This window comes from Pyrgilauda ruficollis, unplaced genomic scaffold (assembly GCF_017590135.1).
Source record: "Pyrgilauda ruficollis isolate IOZ18807 unplaced genomic scaffold, ASM1759013v1 scaffold25, whole genome shotgun sequence".
Taxonomy (NCBI): Eukaryota; Metazoa; Chordata; class Aves; order Passeriformes; family Passeridae; genus Pyrgilauda; species Pyrgilauda ruficollis.
In genome coordinates this window covers 2,448,915-2,474,067 of record NW_024523822.1, presented here as the reverse complement: position 1 = coordinate 2,474,067, position 25,153 = coordinate 2,448,915, and the positions used below count along the sequence as shown (strand labels likewise).

Genomic DNA, 25,153 nt, shown 5'->3' with positions numbered 1-25,153 from the left:
ACATAAGTAATTGTGTATGGAAAAGAAACTGTCATGTCTTTTATTTTTTGTTACTTCTGAAGCAAATGAGGATATATTTGTTTGAAAAGTTTGCTTTTTTCTTGGAAAAGGTTATATTTATTAAAAAAAGGATTTCCATATTTAGTATTCTGTACTGAAAAAAATATAAAGTAGTTTTATCATTTTAAATCAATAAAGGATGAAGAGGAATATGATGAAGATGCTGATAGTGTAGAAGATGAAGCTGCTAGTCATGAGAGATTTCAAATAAAGGAACGCATTGCCAAGAAACTGAAAATTGATACAAGTGAAAATACTAAACAGCAACTTCAAGAGGAAGAAACCAAGACAGAAAGGAAAACAACTAGTCGCAGGTAAGGATTGTGTTGTTTGGTAGGTGCTTTTCTTTAGATTATTTACAGTTTTAAGATTTTCAAAATTTATTGATTCCTTGTATGGGAGTTTTCTTTTTCCCTGCAAGTTAGAAATGAAGTGTATTTATATGTATCTGTCAGTCTTTACTTTGTCTTTCTTCTGAGTTGTAAGATTGAGTTTAGCAGCTTCATTACCTGTGTTAACACATAGTAGTAACACATAATAGCTGTCCACCACTGAGACTCACAGAAAGGAGAGTGATCCAGTGAAGTATGTTATAACATAGTACTCATCCTTGCAGTATACCAGCTTTTCAACACTGCAGTAGACGCATCCATTTTTCTTTACAGACATAAAAGCATAGATTCCTGTCATGTAATTTAGTCGTGCCAGTGTTTGTAAACATCTCTACCAACTCAGTTGATCCTTCTTACCACTTTTTATACTGATCATGGTGTCACATGGCCTGAAATACCTCTTTTGTCAATTGGGACCACCTGTCCTGGCTTTGTCTTCTCATATCTCCCAGACACTCCATTTCTCCTGCTTGCACAAAAAGCAAAAAAGGCTTTGGCTCTCTATATAACAGTTCTGTGTTCAACACAAGTCCAAAACACTGCCTCATGCTGGCTACTGCAGAGAAAATTAGCTCCACTCAGCTGAAGCCAGCATGAAACTCTAATTCTGGAGCACTGGTTTTCTGTGTTTCAGTTTTCCTTTCTCTCGGTAAGAGCAGTACATATTAGTACATATAGCAGTACATATAGCACAAATTGCAGTATATAAAATAGAGTATCGTGATTGTATGGCTATGTTAGACATAACTATGTACTTTTTTAAAGAACATGTACAAAACGTCTTGTAAAACAGATCCCCTGACTTTTCTTTCTGTTGTCATTGGAGTGTGATGTGTGTTGCTTTGGGAATTGGCGGCTGTACTATCGCTGCTGTAGACAGATGGTCCACAGGAAGTGGAGATCAATAAGTATGATGAATAACTTCAATCCCAAAATCTGGTTACTAGTCCTGTGGCTGAGATTGACAAGATGTTAAGCTTCTCAGAGTCAATGAATTGTTCTTGGCTGGGGAGAATAAACAATTATAATTTAGCATTAAATAGCCATTTTCAGTGATGGAGGCAAGGATCTAGAAATTTGAAGGCCTCTAAGAAAAGCTCTTTCTGAAAAAGAACCTTGAGCTATATGGCAGCCAAATAACTTCTTTACAACAGCAAAGGGCTTTGAAATCTTTACATATTTTCTACCTACCTATCTGTCCAAGTACCTGTGCACCAATCTGTTTAATTGTCCCTGGGGTTTTATTAGAATGGCTGCTGGAAACAAAATGGACTAAGGTGTAATAGCAAGTTTGAGTAGCAAGAAGAGAATACAAAACTACTTCCCTTAGGAAGGAGGTAGTCAAGGCACAAGCTTGCATCATGTTACAGCTTATTTCAAGAGACATTTGTGTAGTCAGTCTGTAAGCTGCTGGCTCTACGTGTGGTCGGTCAATGTGCTCTGTTTGTGGTTATTCTGCTCTTTCAGGGAGGCAGTAGTAATAGTATTAAAGCCAAATGGGTTATCTTAACTCAGAAGAGGGTTTTATTGGTTTCATTTTTAGCAGTTGAGAGCCATAGTCTTGGGAAATACTGCTTAGTATCACAACTAACATAAATTTCTAGACTTACTGTTTTCCAAATAATTGTCTGCAGTCCTCTGGCATGAAAATCAAAGACACGATATTGTTTGTTGTAAATAATGTGTTTTCACATTTGAGGTCTGTTTAGATAAAGTAAGACAAACAATATCAAGTTTCATTGTCTGAAATAGTGACTATTTGCTCAGTGTACTAGCGATGTTTAATAGATACTCAGGGGTGTTCACCACCTACTACAGTCAAAGCCTGTGTTGATCAGAGGCAGAGATGTGGGAGGTGTAAATATCAAACAACAAGTTGGATGGACTATCCACAGCTTGAGGGTAATGTCTACTGACATATCAGAGGGTGAAGAAACTTCTGATATCTATCAAAATTTCTTCTCATCAGATACTTAAATGTGCTATAGAATAATTGAACTTCTACCAATATTTGTTTCAGTGTACTGTCTTTAACATGCATGACTTGTTCTGCAAAACTGTATTTATTTGTATGAGTCCAGTTTCTTTTAATCCAAATGCATTTGTGAGGTCTATTTTAGAGAAGCAGTATGTAAACAATAGACACTTTCTCAGATTCATGGTACTGAGATCCAATACCACTTCTAAATGCAACCATACTTGAAGTGCTCAAATGGTGAAGTTAATTTTAGTCATTTCAGTATGGGTTTTAACCTCTTGTGTATATTCTTAAAATAGCTTCATACACTTGACAACTTCGTATTAGATAAGAAAACTTGAGAAAAAGAGCCTTCCAGTCATTCTGGCAAGTTGTTAGAGAAGTTCTGTTGGTCTGGGGTTTTTTAGAAAGCTTAAACCTTAACTTCACACTGTAGAACAGCTGTTAACGTATAGGAATGTTTAGAGATAGAAGTGTTTGCCATCATTGCATAAGTAATAAAATTTCTCAGCATCACATTGAGTTTGTAAAATGGCAGTGGCTTGAGAGGACCATCTGAAGGCTTCCTGAATAGCCCTCTTGTAGTCTGGGAATTAAAAATATTTCTTTTACATTTCTTTTCATCCTGTAGGTGGAGCTCAGATGCTACACATTTCTGCTTACTAGCTTTAAAAATGTTCAGTGCTTATTGTTTGCAAGACATGCAGTGTGGGGTGAAATACAGTAGACTGTACAGTTTTTCGCTGTATAATCAAGTTTAGTTGCATCCTTGTAATGGATATGGTATTAAATGGCAATATGAAATAAGTGCTTAAAATAGCTAAACTATTCAGGCAGAGAAGCTGATTTCTTGAGTAGTTAATATCACTTGAATTTAATTTGGTGTTTCCTCTTGTATATTTTCTCTTAATAATCCTGTAATTTGCAGTTGAGCTAAGTAATCACATTTATTTTGTTTTACAAAGATTATTATCCCAAGGAGATGAATAGCAGTAAATACTACTACTATTAACTACTTTAATAATTATTAAAGTAATTTGTAGTAGCTCTATTGCCACTCCTTTGCATTCCTGTTGTTTCCTTGTATCCATTTGCTTGTCATGGATAAAATAAATAATATGTGAAGCTTTACATATTTTCTGTAATATTTTCTGCATATATAAGTAATTCGTTTCTTCATCCTCAAAGCAGAAACCTGGAACAGTTTTTAAGGTGTACTTCCTCAGGCTTAGTTTTTTATTGAAAGACAACATGAAATAACTTGGACAAAAACTTACACCCCCACAGTCCTGTCATCTAGACACAATCATAATAAAAATAGTTAATAATGCCAGGCAAAGTTTCAAGTTCATGCTAAATCCAGTTCAGACCGTACAGTAAAAATTGAATATTGTCAAGACACGTCAACGTTTTCTTGGCATCAATATGAATAAATATTGCCACACTGAGCATGCAAGCTTGCTTTTCTAAGGTGCTCATATAGTACTGTGGTGTGGAAAAGCCAAAGGTAATTTTACGTGATCACATGGAAATCTTTTTTAAAAGATCTTGACATCAAAACTTTTCTCTTTATAAATCTGCAGTTGTTATAAACAATGAGTTAGATATTTTGTATTTGTAAATTAATAATTTATGTTAAAATACATTGTTTTATATGTATTACTGTGTGCTTGTTACCTTATAATGCAAGTGAAAAGTAGTAAAAATGTGTATCTATATGTTTCTACTTATTTAAACTTAATCTAGTATCTTGTCTTGTGTTCAGCAAGCTACTTTTCTGTTAATGTTGGCTGTTAATAAGTGTAATAATGTGATGCAAATACCATATATTTAGAGCTACTTATTTACTTTGGAATGTTAAGTTTTATCTGTTTCTATGTGAACAGATATATTTCTTCACAAAACTACTATTTTAAATTTAATAACTGTACTTCTAATCCTACTAGCATTTTCTTAAACTAAGTGTAACTTACTATCAGGCTTTGTCCAACAATAGAGTTTGTCTCCCGGTTTTTCAGCTTAGCACCAGAAAATAGACATTGTATGTTAGTAAGATTGGCTTTTGAGGTTCTGAATAGAAACTCTTTTTGTGACTGATTTTTCACTATACCTAGAGAAGTGCTGCTGTTTTCATATAGCAAATTCAGGTACTCTCTTAATAGTGTTGTAAGCCAAAGGAGACAATTAGATAAACTGTGTATCTCATGCCGTAATTTATTGCCAGTTACCCTTGTATTGAACTCACTGATTGGCAACAGCTGAACTGGAAAGGCATTCAAACATAATTTTTTTAGATATCAGGAGAGCATAGTTTGCTCCATATCTAGTCAGTAAGTGTATTCTATTCCAGTACTTAGATACATGATTCCTAATGGTTCCTCTTCCAGTTTCACATTTTAACTTGTCTGGGTTCAGCTTGTAGCCACTGAATTATTTTTTGCTGTGCCTTTTACTGAAGTTCACTTCAGCAGGCTGTATTTTCTCTTACTTCAACCACTTAAATTCTAATTGAGTCCTTTCAATAAGCTGTAGACATTGAGTTCTTTCTGGCCTTCACAGTAAGAAATTTTTTCTAGTCTTCAAATTACTTTATGGTTTGGGTTCTTTTTCATCTCCAGTTTTTCAATATTCTTTAAATCTCTTTCATCATTTATCTTGTATTAGCCTTAGTAATGCTGTATGCAGAGAGCAGCAACTTTTTTTTTTACTTCCACCTCCCTGTTCATTCATAGGTTGATCACGTCAGCCCTTCTTACAGGTATTCAACTGGTAGCACTTATGTTGCTTGGGCTTGCCAGTTTCTTTTCAGTCATCACTCTCTGAGAATTAGTTTGTCATTTTCTCTGGTTTTTAGTTTCTAGATTTTGGCAATTAGATCTTCAGTTTTTGTTTTGTTCAGCAAGCCCAGGTTGCCTAGCAGTTCTGATTTGACAGTTTGCTACTGTGACAGTTTGTGCAATTCACTACTAATGGATTTAGTAGAGTTCCCTGGAGTGAATAGGTATATTTCTACTCAGTGGTTATGTGCCTCTGACAACTATTTTAAGCAATAACTTTGTCATCTAATTCTTGAAGATGGTCTTTTGGCCTGTTTTTTGTTGCTGTTTTTTTTAAGACTTCCTTACATATCTGTACTGGGAAGCACATTGTCAGCTTTTTTGGACTGACTCTAAAATTAGCCAAGTTAACAACCAGTCAGGAACTTATGCTTAGCTCTAAGAAACTCCTGGATAGCATTGTGTCAAATCTCAGCAGGACTCAGCCTCAGTAAAGAAGTAGAATTTGGATTATTGTTGAAAGTAATGAAGTTGTTCCATTATTTATGAATTAATTGACTTTACAGCATAAGAACACAGAAAGCACCTGCCAGATATCAAGATCAACACATTTGCCCGGCATTACGCTATAGCTACAAGTGCTCCAACATCCAATCCTTACCTCACATGTCAAACTCAGCTTGTACTCAGAGCACACGTGGGGCTCTACCTTCGAAGAGTTTTAGAGTTTATCAAAATGACACATGCCTCCACATGCAGTGGTTTGCAGATGGGACTGTCCTGAATTCTAAATACATTTAAAATTGTTTTACCAAAGAGAATATGTCTTGTGTTTTGTAGCCACAGCAATGCTATGCAGATATGCATAAGCTATGCAGATGTGCATAAGCTGAAGCTACCTGAAAACTTTTTTTTTCCTCCTGTGGTGCAAAGAAGAAGCACAGACAATAACTGGTGGGAATTCATTGGCTAGGTGTCAAAAACAGTAGAATGGAACGTAACCTGAAAAAGGAACGTGTTTTTTATGTATTCTTTTTAAACCCAGCTTTGTTGACTGTGTTAATATAATAGCACTTCTAAGTTTCTGCCTTTCAGAAGGTATAAATACTTCCACATATTTGTAATTTATAAACTGAACTTTCAGTTTGTTTCTGTTCGGGAGTTCTTTGGCTTCTGTGAAGATGTCTTTATACACCAGATCCCCAAGAAAAGAATACTTGTAGATACTTTTATGGTGCCTTGCTTGATCTTGATATGGCAAATGTTAAACTAGAAAATCACACACACACACACAAATTCACTACAGATGTAAAGAGAAAAAAGGAAGAGACTTAGTTTTATGTATTTCAAGTGTCTGAAAGAAGGGAAATGTTTTCAGAATGTTTTGGTTTAGTGCTGATGTCCTAATTTTGTAATTGTATAATATACAGTCACCCACAGGTCATATATTGTTACAGTTATACTTACCTACAAGTCAGATGTTTATTTTGATAGGATTCTACATTAATTTATGTGTATTTTGTATGCTTTGAGTGACTTGTTGTAGTATATAAATTCAATAAGGATTTGAAATGAAATTTGTAAATTGCCACTTATCCACAGTCATATGAAAATGTTCACTTTTGCAAATGTTTACATGACTCAATGATTGCAGTGAAACTATTAATGTAAACAAAAAACCGTAAATAAACCTGACAACCAATGAAGTTCCTTTGGACTAGAATTTGATAATAGTTTTATGGTATGAGGATATAGGAGAGAAAAGAATATTTTGGTGAAAATTACTGAAAAAATCCTTACCCTTGGGACTGAGAGACTTTTTGTTTTTAAGACTGTCTCAAGAGATTGTCGTCTTCTGTTCCTGTCCACTTGGCCTGGTTTCCTTGCCAGTTTTTATACAACTAGAGAGTTCAAGTTGTTTGTGGCGTTCTCTATAGAACAGATTGCTTACACAATCTCAGTACATCAAATTCTAAAAAATTCGGCTACAAAATCAAGGTCCAAAGTAAGCTGTCATAGACAAGAGACTTCTAATCAAGTTTTAGTGGAGTGGTATAGAAGGTGGGCATGACCTTCTGTCCACAGTATATTGTATAAAAGGTGTCAGTCTTAGAGTGGAATGGGAACAGCGTCTTGTTGGAACTAGAACCTTGAATGATACTTTCTCTTGTTTTAATCTTCATATGTTTTATCAAGTTCATTTTTTATTAGTTCTCATCTTCTGCACTAATGTCATAGCATTAATGCTTCAAAAGTGCACTTAATTGATATTTTCTTTTGCTTTACATATTTCTTTTCCTCAGTGCATGAGGGATCACTCACTTCAGTCTATTTTTTTGTAAGGATAGCAATAATATTTGGTTTATCTAAGTGTAATGCTTCATATTTTAACCATTTTTCTTTAATATATTCCTAAGTTATTTTTTAATAACTGATGATAGTGTCTCTGTAATTGTTTAAGAAACTGTAAACAATTACCTACCTTTATTTTAGTAAAAATGAGTTTTGAAGTTATCTGCAAGTTTAAGAATCTAGTATGTTTCTTTTGATTGGCATTTTTATATTTTGTTCAAGAAATTCAATATTTTCAACACATATTACTGACAGAGAAAAAAAAGATTACTCCAGAATTGTTTTCAGCAATACATTTATGTTCTGAATAAGTCTATTTTCTTAGTTCTAAGGATGCACGATTCACATATTCTTTTCAAAATAATGTAAATTTTTCTGCCTTCTTTACGTTAATAATATTCATTGTAAAGACAAAATAATCCCAGACTTACTCTTTGTGGAGTTAATGATTGGCAGTAACTTAAAAGCCGACTATACTATATTAAACAAGCCCAGATTGTTTGGGCACAAAACCCAGAATCCCAGCACTGAGGTTTTTCTTGGCTAAGCATCAAAGCTTGTTAATAGGTAGAGTGTTAGACTGGGACAAAGACGGGATTGTTACTGTGGTATATTTCATCCTGCTGCTACTTGGCAAGACTCAGTGTATTTTTAGGTGAAGTTTGTATGTGCATTTGTCTAGTCACCTGGAAAAAAGGATGCGTATATGACCCGTGAAAATGCAGTTAGCATAATGGGAGGTGAGAACGTGTAATCCTTATTATACAGTGAATTGTTAGCACTGTATAGTGGGCAAGATACCATTTCAAAGAGTTGGAGTGTTCTCAGTTGTTTAGCTGCACATGTGATTTTTTTTCTTCTTGTAACATAACAAGATGGATTTAGCAGTGGTATAGCCATGTACTTTTTAATTGCTAAATGTTCATGCTCCATTTCCTTTCTTTGTTTCAACGGAGTTGAGTAGCATGGGAAGAGACTTTTTAAGGGTTTCTTTCTATTATAGAATATATTTTCTGTAAATATGGGCGGTATATTTTAAAGTGGCACTGAAGTGAAGGATGACTGGAGTATGTTCAGTTTCTTTAAACATCGCATCTGCTGTTCAACTTTAGACATTCAATCCATGTTACAATTGATATTTTTATTATTTGTACATGCCTTTCTACAGAGCCAAGCAGGTAATAAGTATTTTTAATACAGTATAGAAGAAGTGATGTTGGTTACCAGATTCTGGATGTGGAATGTTTATAATGAGTAATGGTTTGTAAATAAAAAGAAGGGAATTCAATTATTGCCTAAAAAGTTGTTTTGTTACAGTTTTGTAGATTAACTACATAATTAGTAGTTAATAGTAGTTGATAAATTGATAATACTGAAACAAAATAAATTCCAAAACTTTCTGATCTGAATCACAGAATGGGCAAGGTTGGAGGGGTTGAGTAAAATCTGTACCAACATGAATAAAGGAAACCCAACTTGAATCCTTATAAGGGTATATCTGCTTCTAATGAGAAGAAGCTGTTTATCTAATGAAAGTGGAAAACATCCAAAAAGCCTGAACCTTGAGAGGATAAGGCAGTAAGGGCTGCTAGAATCATTTCATCCAGTGCTTTACCTAATAAAGCACATAAAACTCCTAAATTCTTTTATTTCATTTTTATCTTTTGGTGGGGAAAAAAAAATCCCATTTTAATGTAAAGAATATACCCCACAAAAATTTTCTTTGGTAATTGCCTTTCTTATTAAGTAAATTAAAATGCTACTGCTTGTCAATCCTTTTGGCTCCTCTTGGACCCTTTTTCACTTATCTGCTAGCCTTCTGTTAGCATATCTTTATTTGCAAATTGCACCAAATTTCTCTTGGACATTGGTGCATCATGTAGATTAAGCAATAACCTTCTTTTGTGGCATTTTTCCCCAGCTTTTGTTGTGTGTCAGCTTCATCAAATATTAAGCTGTGTTTTCTTTCTTCACACAAGATAGTTTGATAGTCTATCTTTTCCTTGTGTCCACAAGTAGTAGAAATAATTTTTTTATGAATCTAACTTATGGTTCTGATATTGTTGCTCAAGAGCACTTTGTCACTTTCAGGCATATAATTGTCCAAGTTATATTTTCTCATTGTAAAGAATGATATAACACTACTGTTTCCCCTTTACTTTCACCCCCTGGTTCTCTAAATTTTTTCTCCCCTTTTATTCACAACTGGTGTTCCTCATGGCTCAAAGGAAAAAGCCTTCTAAAAAACACTTGGAAGCAAACTGCATGACCATGTTGCTTTTTTTTTTTTTTTCCTCTGATGCTTATTTTTACTTGCTTTTCTTTCTGTTTTGAGGTAATTCAAGAAGACAGAAAAATATGTCATTCTCAGATATCATATCAGCCTTTCTCTAATATATCAACAGAAAGGGCTATTGAATCTTTTTTTTTTTTTTTTTTTCCTTTCTCTAATTGTAAGTCCTTTTCCTTTTTTGGGAGGTTTTAATCCCTAACATAAAACAATAATAATGTTGGGGGGGTTTTTGTATGTGCTCCGAGATAAATGTCTGTATATCTTCAGCTGTGTCTGTTGTGGTAAATAAATGGACAATGGTTGCTAAACCATCAGTTTTCTATCTATAAATATTTTTACCCTGTGCAATAAAATCTGAGTCTGAGTTAAAATTTCTTTTTCCCATATGGTCCCATTTTTTGATTCAGGTCTATGGCAGCAAATTACAACTACCCAGCTTCACCCTTTATTCCATACAGTTGTTTATTCTTTGTATTTTCCTTGACCTTAAGTACAAAATTCAAGATACTGGTAAAGTCAAAGTATAAAGCCAAATATCATGTGTTCATGGCATCTTTTTAAGTAAAAATTTTATTATAAAGGATTGTGGGGGATTTTTGTATTTTAGTATGTTAAAAGCTGTAAATATGTATGTCTGTGAATGAACACCCAACAGAAAACTGATTCAGTAAATTAATGTAGTTTCTCTTTATTCTACTGGAGATAACTGTTGTCTTAAACCCAAAATACCTTTACTAATAATTGGACCGGGTATTGCTAGTTTCTGCAGAGCATGGCATTTTGTAGAGTCTACCTTTTTTACCAAGGAGGTCTGAGAGGTTTGGACTAACACTACAGAATGGCTGTTACTCTGAGGGGTTATTAGGATATTATAGCATCTGGCATGAGGAAATAACTGGTAATACAAGTAGCACTGTTAATGGCAGTGAAACCAGCAGTTCAAAGTACACAATTTCATGGAGCTGGCTATAGCATGTGAATTTTCATTTTACAGTTTGCTACTTTCACTGTGACATGTTTTCTGGTTCTCTTGGATCTCAGAGCTCTGAGATTAGTGGCACTGCCCCTTCACTTCCCAGTGAATTAGGGAATGCTTTGAGGCATCAGACAGATAGGGGCAATAAAAGTGAGCAGGAGAGAATAGTGTAGAATGCTGTTATGCTGTATTATTCTTGTCCGTTCATTTCTAACTAAGGGATATTACAAAAGAGGGCATATTACAAAAGAGGGCAGCATATTGCTGCACAAGTTAGTGAGAAGTCAGTCTGACTTTTAGGGGATTTTGTGCATTGCTAGATAAATGGGGCTTAACTGTCTGCAAGGAGAACTCAGTTTTAAAATTTGTATAAACCATGTTACTTCAATGTAGAATGGAAGTCTTAGAATCATGCCCAGCCTATCAGATAACATGTGGAGACACGCTGTGTGTTCTTGTACATATTCTTAGAGCAGTGGAGTTGACTCTTTTGGACCACGTGATGGTGCATGGGGTCAGTGTGGCTTATTGAGTCCTGCAAAATCTAGGCTGCACCCAGCTATATCTCCATAGTGTCTTTAACCCTCCAGAATGTGGAATACACTCAGACATACTCACCTGGGAGAAGTGGGGTGGGAAGGTAATTAACAAAAACAACCAACCAACAAAATGAACGCATTATTAAAAAACAAGCTATCAAGCAAAAGCCCACAATAAACACAACAATGTAATTCTTACCACCATTTCCATTAGTTCACATTTTGGCTCATTGTGCACCTGAAAATCTGTGATCCTCTCAGTAAAAAGGTTAATGCACATTGTTTGACAACTTCCCATGTTAGGGAACAGCAAAGCATACCATAGTCACAGTTGGATAATTTCATAATAAAATCGCTTTTTAATGAGAAGTGTATCAGCAGTACAGACCTTTTGAAGTTCTTCTTAAGTTTGGCTGATAAGCAGCCATACTGAGCTCATTGATGGAAAAGCATTATTTGCTGAACAAGCCTCATACTTAAGACTGGAAGTCATTGTTACGTCATTTCTTGGTTAATTGGCTGCACCTGTGATTTGTTAACAGCTCTAATCCAGTGGTCTCTGAACCACGCGTGGAAAGGTCAGCAGGAGAGAGTCTGGTGCACTGTGAAGCATTGTTAGAGGTAATCTTAGTTTGGCAACCTGTCATGCCTGTTAAATCCAGATTGTCACTTTTCAGCTCATGACGTGAGCTTCTCAAAATGAGAATGGTGCAGAGAACTGGAAAATGAAGTCTGTTGTTCTTTTCCTGCAAGGCAATGCTTACTTAAGAACACAGGGATTTTTTGAGAATGTATTAATTTGTAGGTTTCTCTTTCGTAATGAAAAATTATTTACAACTTTGTTCTTCTGACAATTGGAATTTGTTGTGTTTTTTTAAAATAGAAGCGTAAAATTAATATAAATCCAGTGAAATATGTCTAGTTATCTATATGTACACATGCATGCAAATGTATTTGTTGGTATTTCACTCTCCCTTTCATGTCGTAGAGTTTGGTCCTCAGCAGTCTCAGGCACTTGTCATTTTGCTGCCTTTATGATGTAATCATATCTGGTATTTTCAGTATAGTTTTTGTATACAAGTAATTATGTTGGTGCTATTTATATACATAAAGTTTCTTTGAACTTCAGTGTGCTTTTCAGCTAGTTAAGTTGTTTGAGTCTTTCAATAATCAGGAAAGTACTTTCTACATATGTTGATACTTTACCTGAATTTTGAAAGGACATCTGAGTGTCTTGGGCTGCAGAATTTGCCTTTGTCTTTTTTATACGTTGTGTAATAAGCAAGTTTCTGAATTTGTTTAAATAATTTGAATAAGTTTACCTAACTGAAATATCTCTTGTAACATTCTTTATTAAATAGAAATAATCTTGCTAAAAGTTATACCAGAGAATCATAAAATTGTAGGGTAGGTTGGAAAGGACTTACAAAGGTCACCTAATCTAACACTCCTGCAGTTAACAGGGATATCTTCCACCATATTATTTTGTCCGGAGCCCTGACCAGCTTGACCTTGAATGAACCCCAGGGATGAGATATCCACTACTTTTCTGGGCAATCTGTTTCAATGTTTCACTGCACCTGTTGTAAAAAATGTCTTCCTTACATCTAGTCTGAAGCTGCACTCTTTTAGCTTAAATCCATTACCACCATCCCAACCTTTTACAGCAGGACCTATCCCAACAGGTCCTGTTGCAAAAAGACTATCTCCATCTTTTTTACAGAACCATTGAGATACTGAAAGGCTGCAATAAGGTTACCCCAGAGCCTTTTCTTCTCTAGGCTGAATAGCTTCAACTCTTTAAACGTTTTTTCATTGGACAGATGTTCCAATCCTCTTTCATCATTTTCATGGGTCTCTTCTGGACCTGCTCCAGCAGGTCCGTGTCCTTCCTGTGCTGTGACCCCAGAGCTGCTGCAGCCCTGCAGGTGGGGTCTCAGCAGAGCAGAGCAGAGGGGCAGAATCCCCTCCCTGGCCCTGCTGCCCACACTGCTCTGGATGCAGCCCGGGATATGGTTGATCATTTGGGCTGCAATTGCACGTTACTGGGTCAGGCCCATCATTTTATCCAGGAGATCTCCAAGTTGTTCTTACTGGGAGTTGTTCTCATGACATCTTGCAGCACAGGAATCATGTTTTTTTCAGAGAAGGTATAAGTTGGTAGGATTTTCATGGTTGAATTAAATTTGGATATTGATTGTGAGATTGTTGGTTGTATATGGGTTGGAGAGTATTTCTGAATGCACGTGGATTAAATACTACCCTAGTACCGTGATCGTTAGCTATTTTGATTATGAAATAAAGTATCTGAAACTAGCCATTTTGTAAAATATCCAAAGAAAAACAGATCACTTCAGCCATCTAAAATGTGAAACTGTTCATCAGCATTATATGTTTGAAGTTAAAGTTACCTTTCATCAAAGAAGTGTGTTTTTCTCATGTAAAAAATAAGTTTAAATGAAAAATAAACCTTTGTCTGCTTAAAATAGCTGTATTTCTTATGTCATGGTATCCCTTCTATTTCATAGTGAGGATAGTATCTTCACAGTAATTATTTTTAGTGGAAAAAGTAATTGAATTAAATTTGACAATAATCTTCAATTTGTTTAAAAGCATAAAAGTTGAATTAAAAACTAATTTTTATTTTTAAAAACACTAACTAAGTGCATGATCCAGTGAAATCAATCCTTTTAATTGAAGCTGTTGGATTTTTTAATAACACCTGTGCCCAGAAAAAAGAGTTGTTAGCTGGTGGAATGTTAACAGATTTTAGGGCATTATTAAGGCACTGTCATATATCCTTCCTATGTAACTGAATGCAAGCCTCTTTGAAAAAAAATATGCCTACAAAGAAAATAGTATTTATATTGCTTTTTAATCAAAATTCAGTGTTACTTTTAAAGAGTTATTATCTGTTATAAACTGATTTTTGTTTGGCAAATCTTTAACAAAAACTATCCGAATAATATGGCCATCCTTAATCAGAGACAATTTTTTAATCATACAATCCATTTTCCTTTCCAGGTCAGTTACAGGGGCTGCCCCTCAAATCCTGTCTGTAATTTGTATGATTAGAAGTTTCTCCTGTGGAACTTCCAATGGACAGACAAAAATAAATAGCTTAACTTGTTCAAAGGCATAAAAATACTTCTATTTTGCATCTGCAAAATTTTATCTGCAGTCTGGCCTTGGCAGATATATTATTACAAGGTTATAGCAAGGCTTTAGAGTTGTAGTTGTAGCTATTTTCTGATGGTAAGTTAAAGGATTAAGCATATCTTTTCAAAATTGTGTCATCAGTAAGGTGGTAGAATATTGGTGAGGGAAAAATGCATTCATGGGTGTCTGTTTTAATTCAAGCATTTCCTCCGCAAATTTGCTGCCCAGTAACCTTTAGGCTCGTTGCTTTTTTTTTTCATTGACTGATGAAATGATAGTTGCAGGCTGTTGGCAGAAAAGGATGGTTTTGAATGGTGGCTATTGTTCTGCTAACATTAGACCCTCTGGCTAGAGGATCAGCAAGAATGCCTGCTAAGATTAAGTGACAATGTCATCTCCTGTTCATGGAAATAACTTGCTGATAAACTATGACAGTACAAAAAGCCCTAAGGACTTGGGGTGGGAAAAGCTGTATTAAACTTCATGTATTACTCAGCAGAATTCTCACTTGCTAGCCAATTTGTCCGCTAGTATCTATTGGGAAGTAGGAATAAGCCTTACTTGTTTGTACTGCTTTGATAATTCTTGAAACAATTACTATTCGTAAGGTTCTATTTCTGTTTTTCCCTATTTTCATGTTACTTTTTTGATACTGGAACATCCAAGGTATTATCTGATCCTTAGAAGGAGTTCTGTCATATCTATTAAATAAATGCATTTCCAGTGCTCTTACTGAAATTTGTATCCTAAAGGGCTAAATAGCATGTTCCTATTCCATACCTCCACATCTTTGAGTATTTCTTACATTCAGGCTAACTGTAGACAAGCATTCGTGCCATAATTTGATCAGGCTCTGCTAGCCTACTCCAAAAGATACTCAGTTTTATTTAAATGCATTTGTGAGAAGTACTGTTTGTGATTCATATAATGCTATACAAACGCATGCTCCAAAATACCTTAAATTTAAAATGTTCTGTCATTCTTGAAATATTTTAATGTATACAGAAGTTCGGAATTCTCAAAGAGAATTCTAAATTCATCTTTACAGTATTTCATCTTTACAGCAATGTGTACTTCTAGAAATTTTATAACAAATGCTGAAACTGTTAATTTAGAATTACAGAATTACTGAGGTTGGAAAGACTGTTAAGATTAGTAAGTCCAGACATAAGCCTGACACTCCTAAGTCCTCCACTAAACCATATCCCTAAGTACCGATTCTACATGTCTTGTCCATAAATACAGTGATGCGCAACAGCACAGTGTAAATAGTGAAATTCTTAGGAAGTAATATTTTAAAGCAGTTTTTAAAGAAATATCTCTATGATTCATATGTATTTGAAGAAGATTCTATGGGAAATTTCATTTTATTTCTTTCTTTTTTCTGTCTCACATGATTTTTATCAAGTGTGTAAGGCTATCCCTTACTATCAGGTCCAAACAATGCAAGTTGCTATCTGTGTAAGTGGAATGAACTTACCTGTTTTAGAGCAGTTGCAGATTAATGTGTTTTAGAGCTTCCATGGTTCCAAATATTCTGGATAATTTACAGTATTACCAGAATATCACGACTCAGTCTTAAAGTGGCATTGCATACATTTATTTTATTAAATAATAATTGTTCAGACTTGTAGCTGAAGGTTCAAGTCATTTTTTTATAGTTACTCTTACTCTAGTAAAATAATTTTTTCTGGCTTAAGTTAAGCTCCTTGAAACTTATTTTTTAGCCTTATCAATTTTTTTTTTATTATTTCATTTTCTGAAAATTTAGTGCATCCTCATGGGGAATATACTTTGTTATAATATAAAGTGGTCGATTGTAGGCTAAGTCTCTGTTCCATGCATAATCTTTTAAATCCCTTTAGCTGTGCCGAAGGAAACTCTTGATGTGCTCTTGCTTTGATTTTTAAGACTAATCTGAAATACTATTTGAAATACTATTTTCTCATTTATGTTACCAAAATGGCATCATCCATTCCTTCTTTGCCCAAAGAGGGAAGAAGGACTGTCCTATGGGCCAAACCCAACACAGGGTTCAAGGTGTGGCCTCACCAGTGCCCAGTACCGGGGACAATCCCTGCCCTGGCCCTGCTGGCCACACCATTGCTGATCCAGGCCAGGATGCCATTGGCCTTCTTGGCCACCTGGGCACTGTTGGCTCATGTTCAGCCGCTGTCAGCAGCACCCCCAGGTCCTTTCCAGCCACTCTGCCCCAGCCTGTGGCACTGCCTGGGGTTGTTGTGACCCAAGGGCAGGACCCAGCCCTGGGCCTTGCTGAACCTCACACCACTGGCCTCAGCCATGATCCAGCCTGCCCAGATCCCTCTGCAGAGCCTCCCTGCCCTCCAGCAGATCAGCACTCCCACCCAGCTTGGTCTTGTCTGCAGGCTTTCTGAGGGTGCGCTACATAGAATCATGGAGCTGGTTTGGTCAGGAAAGACTTTTAAGATCCTTGGATCAAGCTGTAAAGTTAACACTGCCACATTCACCACTAAGCCATGTACCTAAGCGTGGGACACGCATCTATCCCCAGTGTAAAGGAGCCCAAGTCCTATGAGGAGCAGCTTGGGGAACTGGGGTGTTTTAGCCTGGAGGAAAGGAGGCTCAGGAGAGACTTTATTGCTCTCTACAACCACCTGAAAGGAGGTTGTAGTGAGGTGGGTAGCAGTCTTTTATCCCACATAACCAGAACAGAACATGAGCAAATGGCCTCAAGTTGCACCAGGAGTGGTTTAGACTAGTTATTAGGAAAATTTCCTTCTGCAGTACAGTTGTCAAGCGCTGGATCAAGCAGGGAAGTGGTAGAGTCATTGTCCCTGAAGATATTTTTGACATACATGTGATGTGGTGCTTGGGGACATCGTTTAGCGTTGACCTTGGCATTTGCTGGCTTAACAGTTGAACTCAATGATCTTAAAGGTCTAATATAACCTAAAAAATTTGAGAATTTTATTATCTGCTCAGAGAATCTCTCAAAAACTGCAATTATGGGTGCTCTAGCCTGTTTTCCACAAATCTGTAGGTTCTTACATCAACAGACGACAAGATGTAGTGTTAAGAACACCTTTGCATATCAGCTGAGGTGCTCCATATCATCTGTAGAGGGCTGGGTCTGTCATTTTAAGCTTTGCTAAATAATGCATGCTGTACACACCAATCAATTTTTTTTTTTGTTGTTATAGACAGTCTCCATTACTCTCTAGGACAAAAGATCTGGTGTCATACCATTCTGTACCAGACAAGAGATTTGTTCCTATTGTTTCCAAGTCCTTTTCTCCCTTTTCTAAATATGCTCCTTTGTGCTTTCTTTTCATGCTTAATTTCAGTCATGGTGATATTAGCTTACTGTTTGAAGCCTTATATTGGCCAGGGAAAGAAAAAACTTGTATTTAAAATGGGTACTTAAATGGAATTTTGAAGGACTGTTGTTCCAAGTATATGTTAAGGAGCTGTCTAAGTAAAAGTTTTAGCTTCTGGTGTTTGTATTTCACAGTACAACAATTTATTTCATATCTTAAGGTCTTTTTCTATGGTCTGTCCTTTTTCCCGTAGACTAGCCAAGAAATATATATTTTGTGGTAGCACTGGTGTAAAGAGTGAAAAAATATTATTGCATTCTTAGGAATCTGCAATTAAAGGAAATAGGTATTCTGTTGTTCAAGAAGTGCTTGGACAACGCTCTCGGGCACATACTGTAATTTTTGGGGTTGTCCCATGCAATGCCAGGAGTTGGGGACTTTCATAATCCTTGTGGATTCCTTCCAGCTCAGGATATTCTATGATTCTCTGATACTATTGACAGGAATGGTCATCTATGTTTAATGAAAAAGAAACCAGAGGAGGTTTTTTTAAAGAAACCTTTTCATCGTTAAAATGAAAATGTAAAAGATACCCAATTACTGGGACTTCCTAGTTACCACAAAGTCATTACATTAAGTAATAATCACATGTATTTTTTTTTGTCTGAGTATTGAGGCTGTGTGCTAAACAGTATGTTCTCTCAATGTGAATAGACAGAAGCAGAATAGATAACAAACCCAGCAAATGCCATAAACTAGCTTAGTGATTATGAGTATTTGAAGCATGACCTAAAAACCTGAAAAATAGAGAGGTGACCAAATTTCTTAGCAAAAATTAAAATTTATTTGGTAGTTCCAAATAATAATCAGCAGGTCTGCAGGACTAATATACCAATCTCTTTTCAATCATTTTCTTACCCCTATAATTCCAGCTCCTGCTTTTGCATTTTTGCTGCTTACCATGCACACTGTTCCAGCCTTCATTACAGTAACACTGTCTTATTTCACTTGCCTATAAGAAAGTAAACTTAGCAAAAGCCATTAGAAGTATGGCTGCCTAAACTAGATGCCATGGTAGATGAAGGAAAAGCAATTTAGGAGGGGACAGTAGTGCAATATCTTTTGTTTTCAGTGTCAGCTGACTATTAAAACAGCTGGGCTGTTAATGAGAGCTTCATCTCTGCATGCTGCTAAATCTCTTATAGTTTCTGTAGAATATCAGTGTTAGTTTCCAGCTGTCCAAATGTATTATAACACATTCAGTATTTTCCTATCTTTTGATCTTTTTCTTTCCATTAAATTATTTCATTTGCTAGTTACAGGTAGAATTGTTACTTAATTGTGAATGAGAAATGTGGACTGTTGTGATGTTATGGTAGAAAATATTCTTTGAAAAAATATGAAATCATGTGATTTATGTAGAATTGGTACTATTGCAACACTCACACTGGAAAAGAAAATCCAAGTGCACAGGATCCCCCTTTATGTCTGCCAGTCTTGTAGTAGTAAAATACAATAGTGTTTCCTGAGAAAGGCAAGAGACCTCAGTACCTCAATGGAAGGAAAGTGCATGTGTGAATAATATATCTCACTTATTCTAAAAATTATGTCTTTAGACATATTTAGTCATAAAATTATTTAAAAATTATTGCCTTTAGAATTTGAGGTGCATACTTGTAAGGATCTGGCTCCTTTTATTCTTTTCCAGCATGTTGCCAATAACAATTTTCTATCCCAATTTGAATGAAAGAGTGCATCAGTCACGCTTGTACAGTCAGTGTTTTACCACTTCTTCCACTAGTACCATTCTCTCAATAATGAGGAGAATAGCCTAATGCAGAACAGAAAATTTCTTCCTACTATTTCCTTGGGAACTTACATGATTAATTCAAATACATTATCAGATTTTTACTATTCTTCAAATGCCTTTTCGAGGGCTTAGATGGTATTATTTCTGCTTGCATTGTTAGATTCAGGTAGAATCAACATAAATTGAAAAAGAGCAATTCTTCTTAAGTTGATTTGCCTCTCTCCCTGAAAGTTTTTGAAGGAAAGCTAGAGAAATTACTGATTACTTTAAAGTTGTGTTTTCTTTTCTGTGGCATATGTACTGCTGTAGTAATTTGCCACTGTGAGATCTTGTTATTCTGTTTTTCAAATCTGAATGGTTTATTTCTCTCCTAGTTTTTTCTCTTTCTTATTTAATTTTTCTGCCTGGTCTATTTTGATGTCATGTTGAGCATTTTCCCAAATTAGGTTGGATTTTTTTTCTTTCTTGTGTCCTCTCCAGTTGGCAATAAGTTATTATCCGTTGCTTGGACTGATTTGAGATTTTAAATGTGTGCTACCATAAATTCTAACTATTTCCAGTGTTTTGATTTACGAACTTTATTTTTTTTATAGCAGGAATTTTAAAACTTCATTTGTTTCATACTGATTTCTTGCAAAATATACCAAAATAGAATTCATGTGCACCCTATGCTCTTTTCAGGCTTTAAGTGATTCTGACTTTATAAAATAGGAAAAAAATTCCATAGTATGAAATAAACCATATAATGCCCTCTAACTCACTCTTCCTGGAAGTGTCTAGGGTTACATAAACTTTTTGCCAACCCATCACTAAAACTGCATTTTTTGTCATGGCTGTCATAAGAGTGATGGATTTCATGATTGTCGTGTTTTTTAAAAAATGTCCATGACTTTTGACATTGTGGTTTTTTGCATGTGTGTGGGAGGATGTGATGGTAAATAGTTTGAACCAATTACAATGAGAATTTTCTGAGCTGCCAAGTTAAGCTTTGAGCTCTATGGGAAGCAAGTGGAGAACAGGAGCTCAGCAGCAGTTCTGCAGTGACACACAGGATTAGGCATGTGAACTCTCAGTGAGAACTTCTGCTTCTTCCAGAGGTAGTTAGGCATCTGCTTCCTCAGGAGAGTGGGGTTTTTTCTTACTTAGAAAGGTCAATAACTTTAGTTATACTGTGATTGCTGTTTGAGATCCTGCTGTGGTTCTCAGAGTAGACTCCACTCTGCTTTTTGAGGGGGTTTTGCCTTTTTTGGTGGAGTAGAGTACTTGAGCATCTTGGTGTAAAAAAACATGGCTTTTGACAATTTGCACTGCATTGCTGTAGTCTTTAACTTCATCTCATGCTCTTAGCTTTTAAAAAATATCCAAGGAAGATCTCCACACATGGTTGTTGATTATAGACAATTGAATCAATTTCAATAAATGCTGTTTAATGTTTTGCTTTGAAAATACGATGAATTAGAAAGCAAAATCAGTTTGTGGATTTAGTGGTTCCTGAGTTTGGCTAGACTAGGGTTTGCAAATAACTTCAGGGACATAAATTAAAACTGCACTGGATTAAATAACAGTTTAGAAATTCAATCTATTTTTACCTTAAATGCCTCCATATTTTCCAGTTGTCTCTATACATGTTACAGTGCTTCATAATTTGATACCTAGCACGTATTTGGATGACAGGCTTTCAAAAGGAAGCAAAAAATAACAGGCATCTAAGTTTTGTGCTACAGTTGGGTCTTGTATCAAGAGAAGTATTTGACATTAATGTATGACGTACTCATGTTAAATGCTGTTTGCTTATGATAACCTTCATGATCTGTCTCAATTAATCTAAGCTTGTGATTGAAAAGAGGTTCAAAACCAGTTATGCTTAATCAAGAAGTATTTCAGTCCATGTGTATTTTCTCTCAATGAAAGGGTCTGTTTTGGAGTTTTTGTCTGTTAGTCTAGATAAACTTAGTTTTGCAGTTGTACAGCAGAGTACAGGGACCTTAGGTGAGGCAAGCTCCTACTTAATAGACCCAATGTATTGAGGCATCATGTACTTTCAGAGATGTCCAGCAGTCCTCTTTGTCTCAGGGATATGATTACACACAGGAATATTTCTTCCATCAAGTACGTCAGATTTGTACAGAAGAGTACAGAAGGAGTTTTATCTGTTTATTAAAGAGATTGTATTTGTTTTTTCTAAAAGAGAGTTGACTATGCATTTATAAAATGTGTAGGTCACTAGTAAGATGTAACTGTTTGATCCTTCATAGATTATGCAGAGCCTGGAAGAGACTGGGAGGAGAGTATTTCCTGCATGTTTCTGACATTAACTCAAGTAACCATGGTGTTTATTAAATTTGTCTGAATAGCTGAGCTTAAATAGTCTAATAGTATTCAAGCTTTGGAAAGTACAGCATATTCAAAGAATTTTCACCATATTCTCCTTTTGAATTTTTTGTAGATAAATATCCAGAATTACAATGTTAGAGCAAACCATGCTCTCCCTATGTGAGTTAGTAAATCCTGCTTGATTCACCTTCTTACTAATGATTGTCTGAAGAGATAGTATGTGATGGAAACTTTGATCAGATATCTATGATTTGCTAATTTCTTTTTATATAAAAAGTCTATGTTCTGTTTTATAAATCTTAGTTAACTTTGGGCACTATAGATTTTTGAATGCTTGGCAAGGAGGTATGTTTATTTTGGCTAAAGATATGGAAATGTGAATATTTCCTTTTTCCCATCATGTAAACTAGTAATGGAGTAATGGAAAAAAGCAGGGATTTTGGACCTATTAGATCATCTAGTCTGACCTTCATTATATCATGGTTTGTCCCACTTACCCTTTTCATAATCCCAGTATTCCATGCTTTTTGAAGGCAGAAGTTGTGCCTTCAGAACATGTTCAGAATATGTTTTGAAGAAGTGGGTATCATGATATGAAGACAAGAAAATGTGGAGAATACACTTATTCTTTCGGCAGTTTTTGGTAGTGAGCGGGATATACTTTCTGTGAGACATTTGTGCCCAATCTGCAACTATATCTTCTTGCTTTTCTCTGCTAATGTTAGTCCTCGTGTCTCAGTATTATTTCCTCTTCTTTTATTTGTACATGTATATTGCCTGTCTTCTTACTCTTTTTTCCTTGAAAAGACAGAATAGACAGTGTTGTACTCTTTGAAGTTCCAGATAACTGGAAAAACGTTTATTTAAAAAGGGGAAGTACAGACCAGCCAGTTTCACCTTTGTGCCAGGCAAGATCATGGAGCAGATTCTCTTGGAAACTCTGCTAAGGCACATGAAAACAAAGGGGTGATTATTAACGGCCAACATGGCTTTACTAGTGGCAAATCGTGCCTGACGAATCTGGTGACTTTGTGAATGGAATGACAACATCAGTGGATGGGGCAGAGCTACTGACATCCCCTCCTGGACTTACGCAAGGTGTTTGACACTGTCCCCAACATCATCCTTGTCTCTGAATTGGGGAGACATGGATTTGAGGGATGGACCACTGGGTGGATAAAGAACTGGCTGAATGGACTGCTGCGTTCAGCTCTGGTCCCCCAAAATAAGGGCAAGGAGCTGCTGGAGCAAGTCCAGAGGTGGCCATGAAGCTGATAAGAGGACTGGAACACCTTTCATGTGAAGACAGGCTGAAAAAGTTGAGATTATTGAGCTTGGAGAAGAGAATGTTGTGTGGGGACCTCATAGCAACCTTCCAGTATCTGAAGGAGGCTGCAGGGAAGCCTGAGGGGCTCTTCATCAGGAGCTGAAATGATAGGGCAAGGAGTAATGGGTACAAAGTACAAGAGGGGAAATTTAGGTTACGTATTAGGAAAAAATTCATTACTGTAAGGGTGGTGAGACACTGAAACAGGTTGCCCAGGGAGGCTGTGAATGCCCCAACCCTTGCAGTGTTCACAGCCAGGCTGGATGGGACCTTGAGCAACTTGGTACAGTGGGAGGTGTCTCTGCCTCGTGGTAGAGGCAGGTGGGATTAAATGATCTTTAAGGTCCATTCCAACTCCAAAGTGGGGTACAAAGTGCAAGAGGGAAAATTTAGGTTAGGTATTAGGAGAATGTGAGGTTGGAGAGACAGTGGAATAGGTTGCCCGGGGAGGTTTTGGTTGCTCCAACACTGGCAATGTTCAAGGCCAGGCTGGCCAAGGCCTTGAGCAACCCGGCCTAGTGGGAGTTGTCCCTTTCCATGGCAGGAGTGGTTGGGACTAGATGATTAAGGTTCATTTCAATCCCTTAGCATTTCATGTTTCTTTGATTCTTTATACCAAGTATTTTCTTCAGTAGCTGAGCAATTTTTTGGCTCTCTTCTGTAAATTTGCACTTGTTAACTAACTGTTTTCAATACAAATCTTTCATAATTGAAAATCTATCACTTACTTTTTACAAAATACCCTTTTTTTCCCTTCGCATTTTTTTCTTGTATTTAACAGTTTGTTGATACTAAGGCAACTGGCCAGTAGAACTGCTGGGTAATTCTAAATCACTTTTTCAAAGATTGGCATATTCTCAGTCTTCTAATTTTCATATGATAAATCAAAAGATGAGGAGACAGAGAGTCACTCATCTAATCCTTTTGGAAATTTAAATAGAAGTTCACTGATTAAAATGTATTTATTATTCCATTAGATGAATTCTAACAACTTGCTTTACAACTGACGTACTGAAAAATTGTGCACCATTTTTATGTAGAACGATTCTGGTTTTTGCTAAACACAGAGATGTATTTTTTTATGTATGTGCTTGTATCTCTCATAGTACATAGTTCTTTTCAATTCGAGTCGCTGCATTCAGTTTCCCAGTGAACCAGTCTGGGGTTCCTACCAGTGCTGTCCTTTTTATGTGTGGCAGAATTGTGACTTGGGGCCAACTAACTTAGGTCTTTAAGGATTTTCAAATGCAATCACAATTTTTTGGCATTCTAGTATTCTCAGTTTTGTAATAATTGTACAATCTTTCTATAATTTTTATCAGTGTTGGAGAACTAACACACTGTTTTCATATGCTTGTGAGCCAGTTTGCTCTTATTTTCTCTTTTGTTTTAATTTGTGATCAGTGGTCTCTAGGCAGTCGTTCTCAATTCAAAACCGACTAACCTTCATCTCATAATGAAGTCTGAAATCTTTGTGTTGGATGCAATATCAGTGATTAAAAGGTCATGTAGTACTCCTTAAGCTATTTTCATCAGAACTTCCACTATAATTTCTGATTTTTCTCTCAGTGCCTTATTAACAGATAATTTTAAACTATTGTATTTTTTTTGTTTGGGGTTTTGTTTTGTAGACAACATCTTTAACTACTCTGTTTTCAGGATGTTCAGGTTTTTTAGGTATCAGGCTGGTCTGCAGGCTTGGAAAGCTCTTCAGCTTCAAAAGTATTTTTAAATAATTTCTCTTTCTGGACTTGTTTTTACTCTACACTATCTTTTTTAACTAGAATTCTAGTCACTGATTTCCTCCTAGAGTTTTCAACACTGTGTGTGTATTGATCCTGTAGGTTTCAACAATGT

The 25,153-nt window shown here is 35.9% G+C and overlaps 1 protein-coding gene across 2 annotated transcripts in view; it reads left to right on the top strand.

Annotated features, from left to right (window-relative positions):
• The window catches only part of CWC27 (CWC27 spliceosome associated cyclophilin), a 94,174-nt gene that overhangs the window by 14,543 nt on the left and 54,478 nt on the right, over positions 1 to 25,153 (top strand). For both annotated transcript variants that reach the window (XM_041470697.1, XM_041470696.1), the window contains one exon: positions 199 to 374. In XM_041470697.1, the coding sequence (XP_041326631.1) occupies positions 199 to 374 (176 nt within the window). The remainder of the gene's footprint in view (positions 1 to 198; positions 375 to 25,153) is intronic.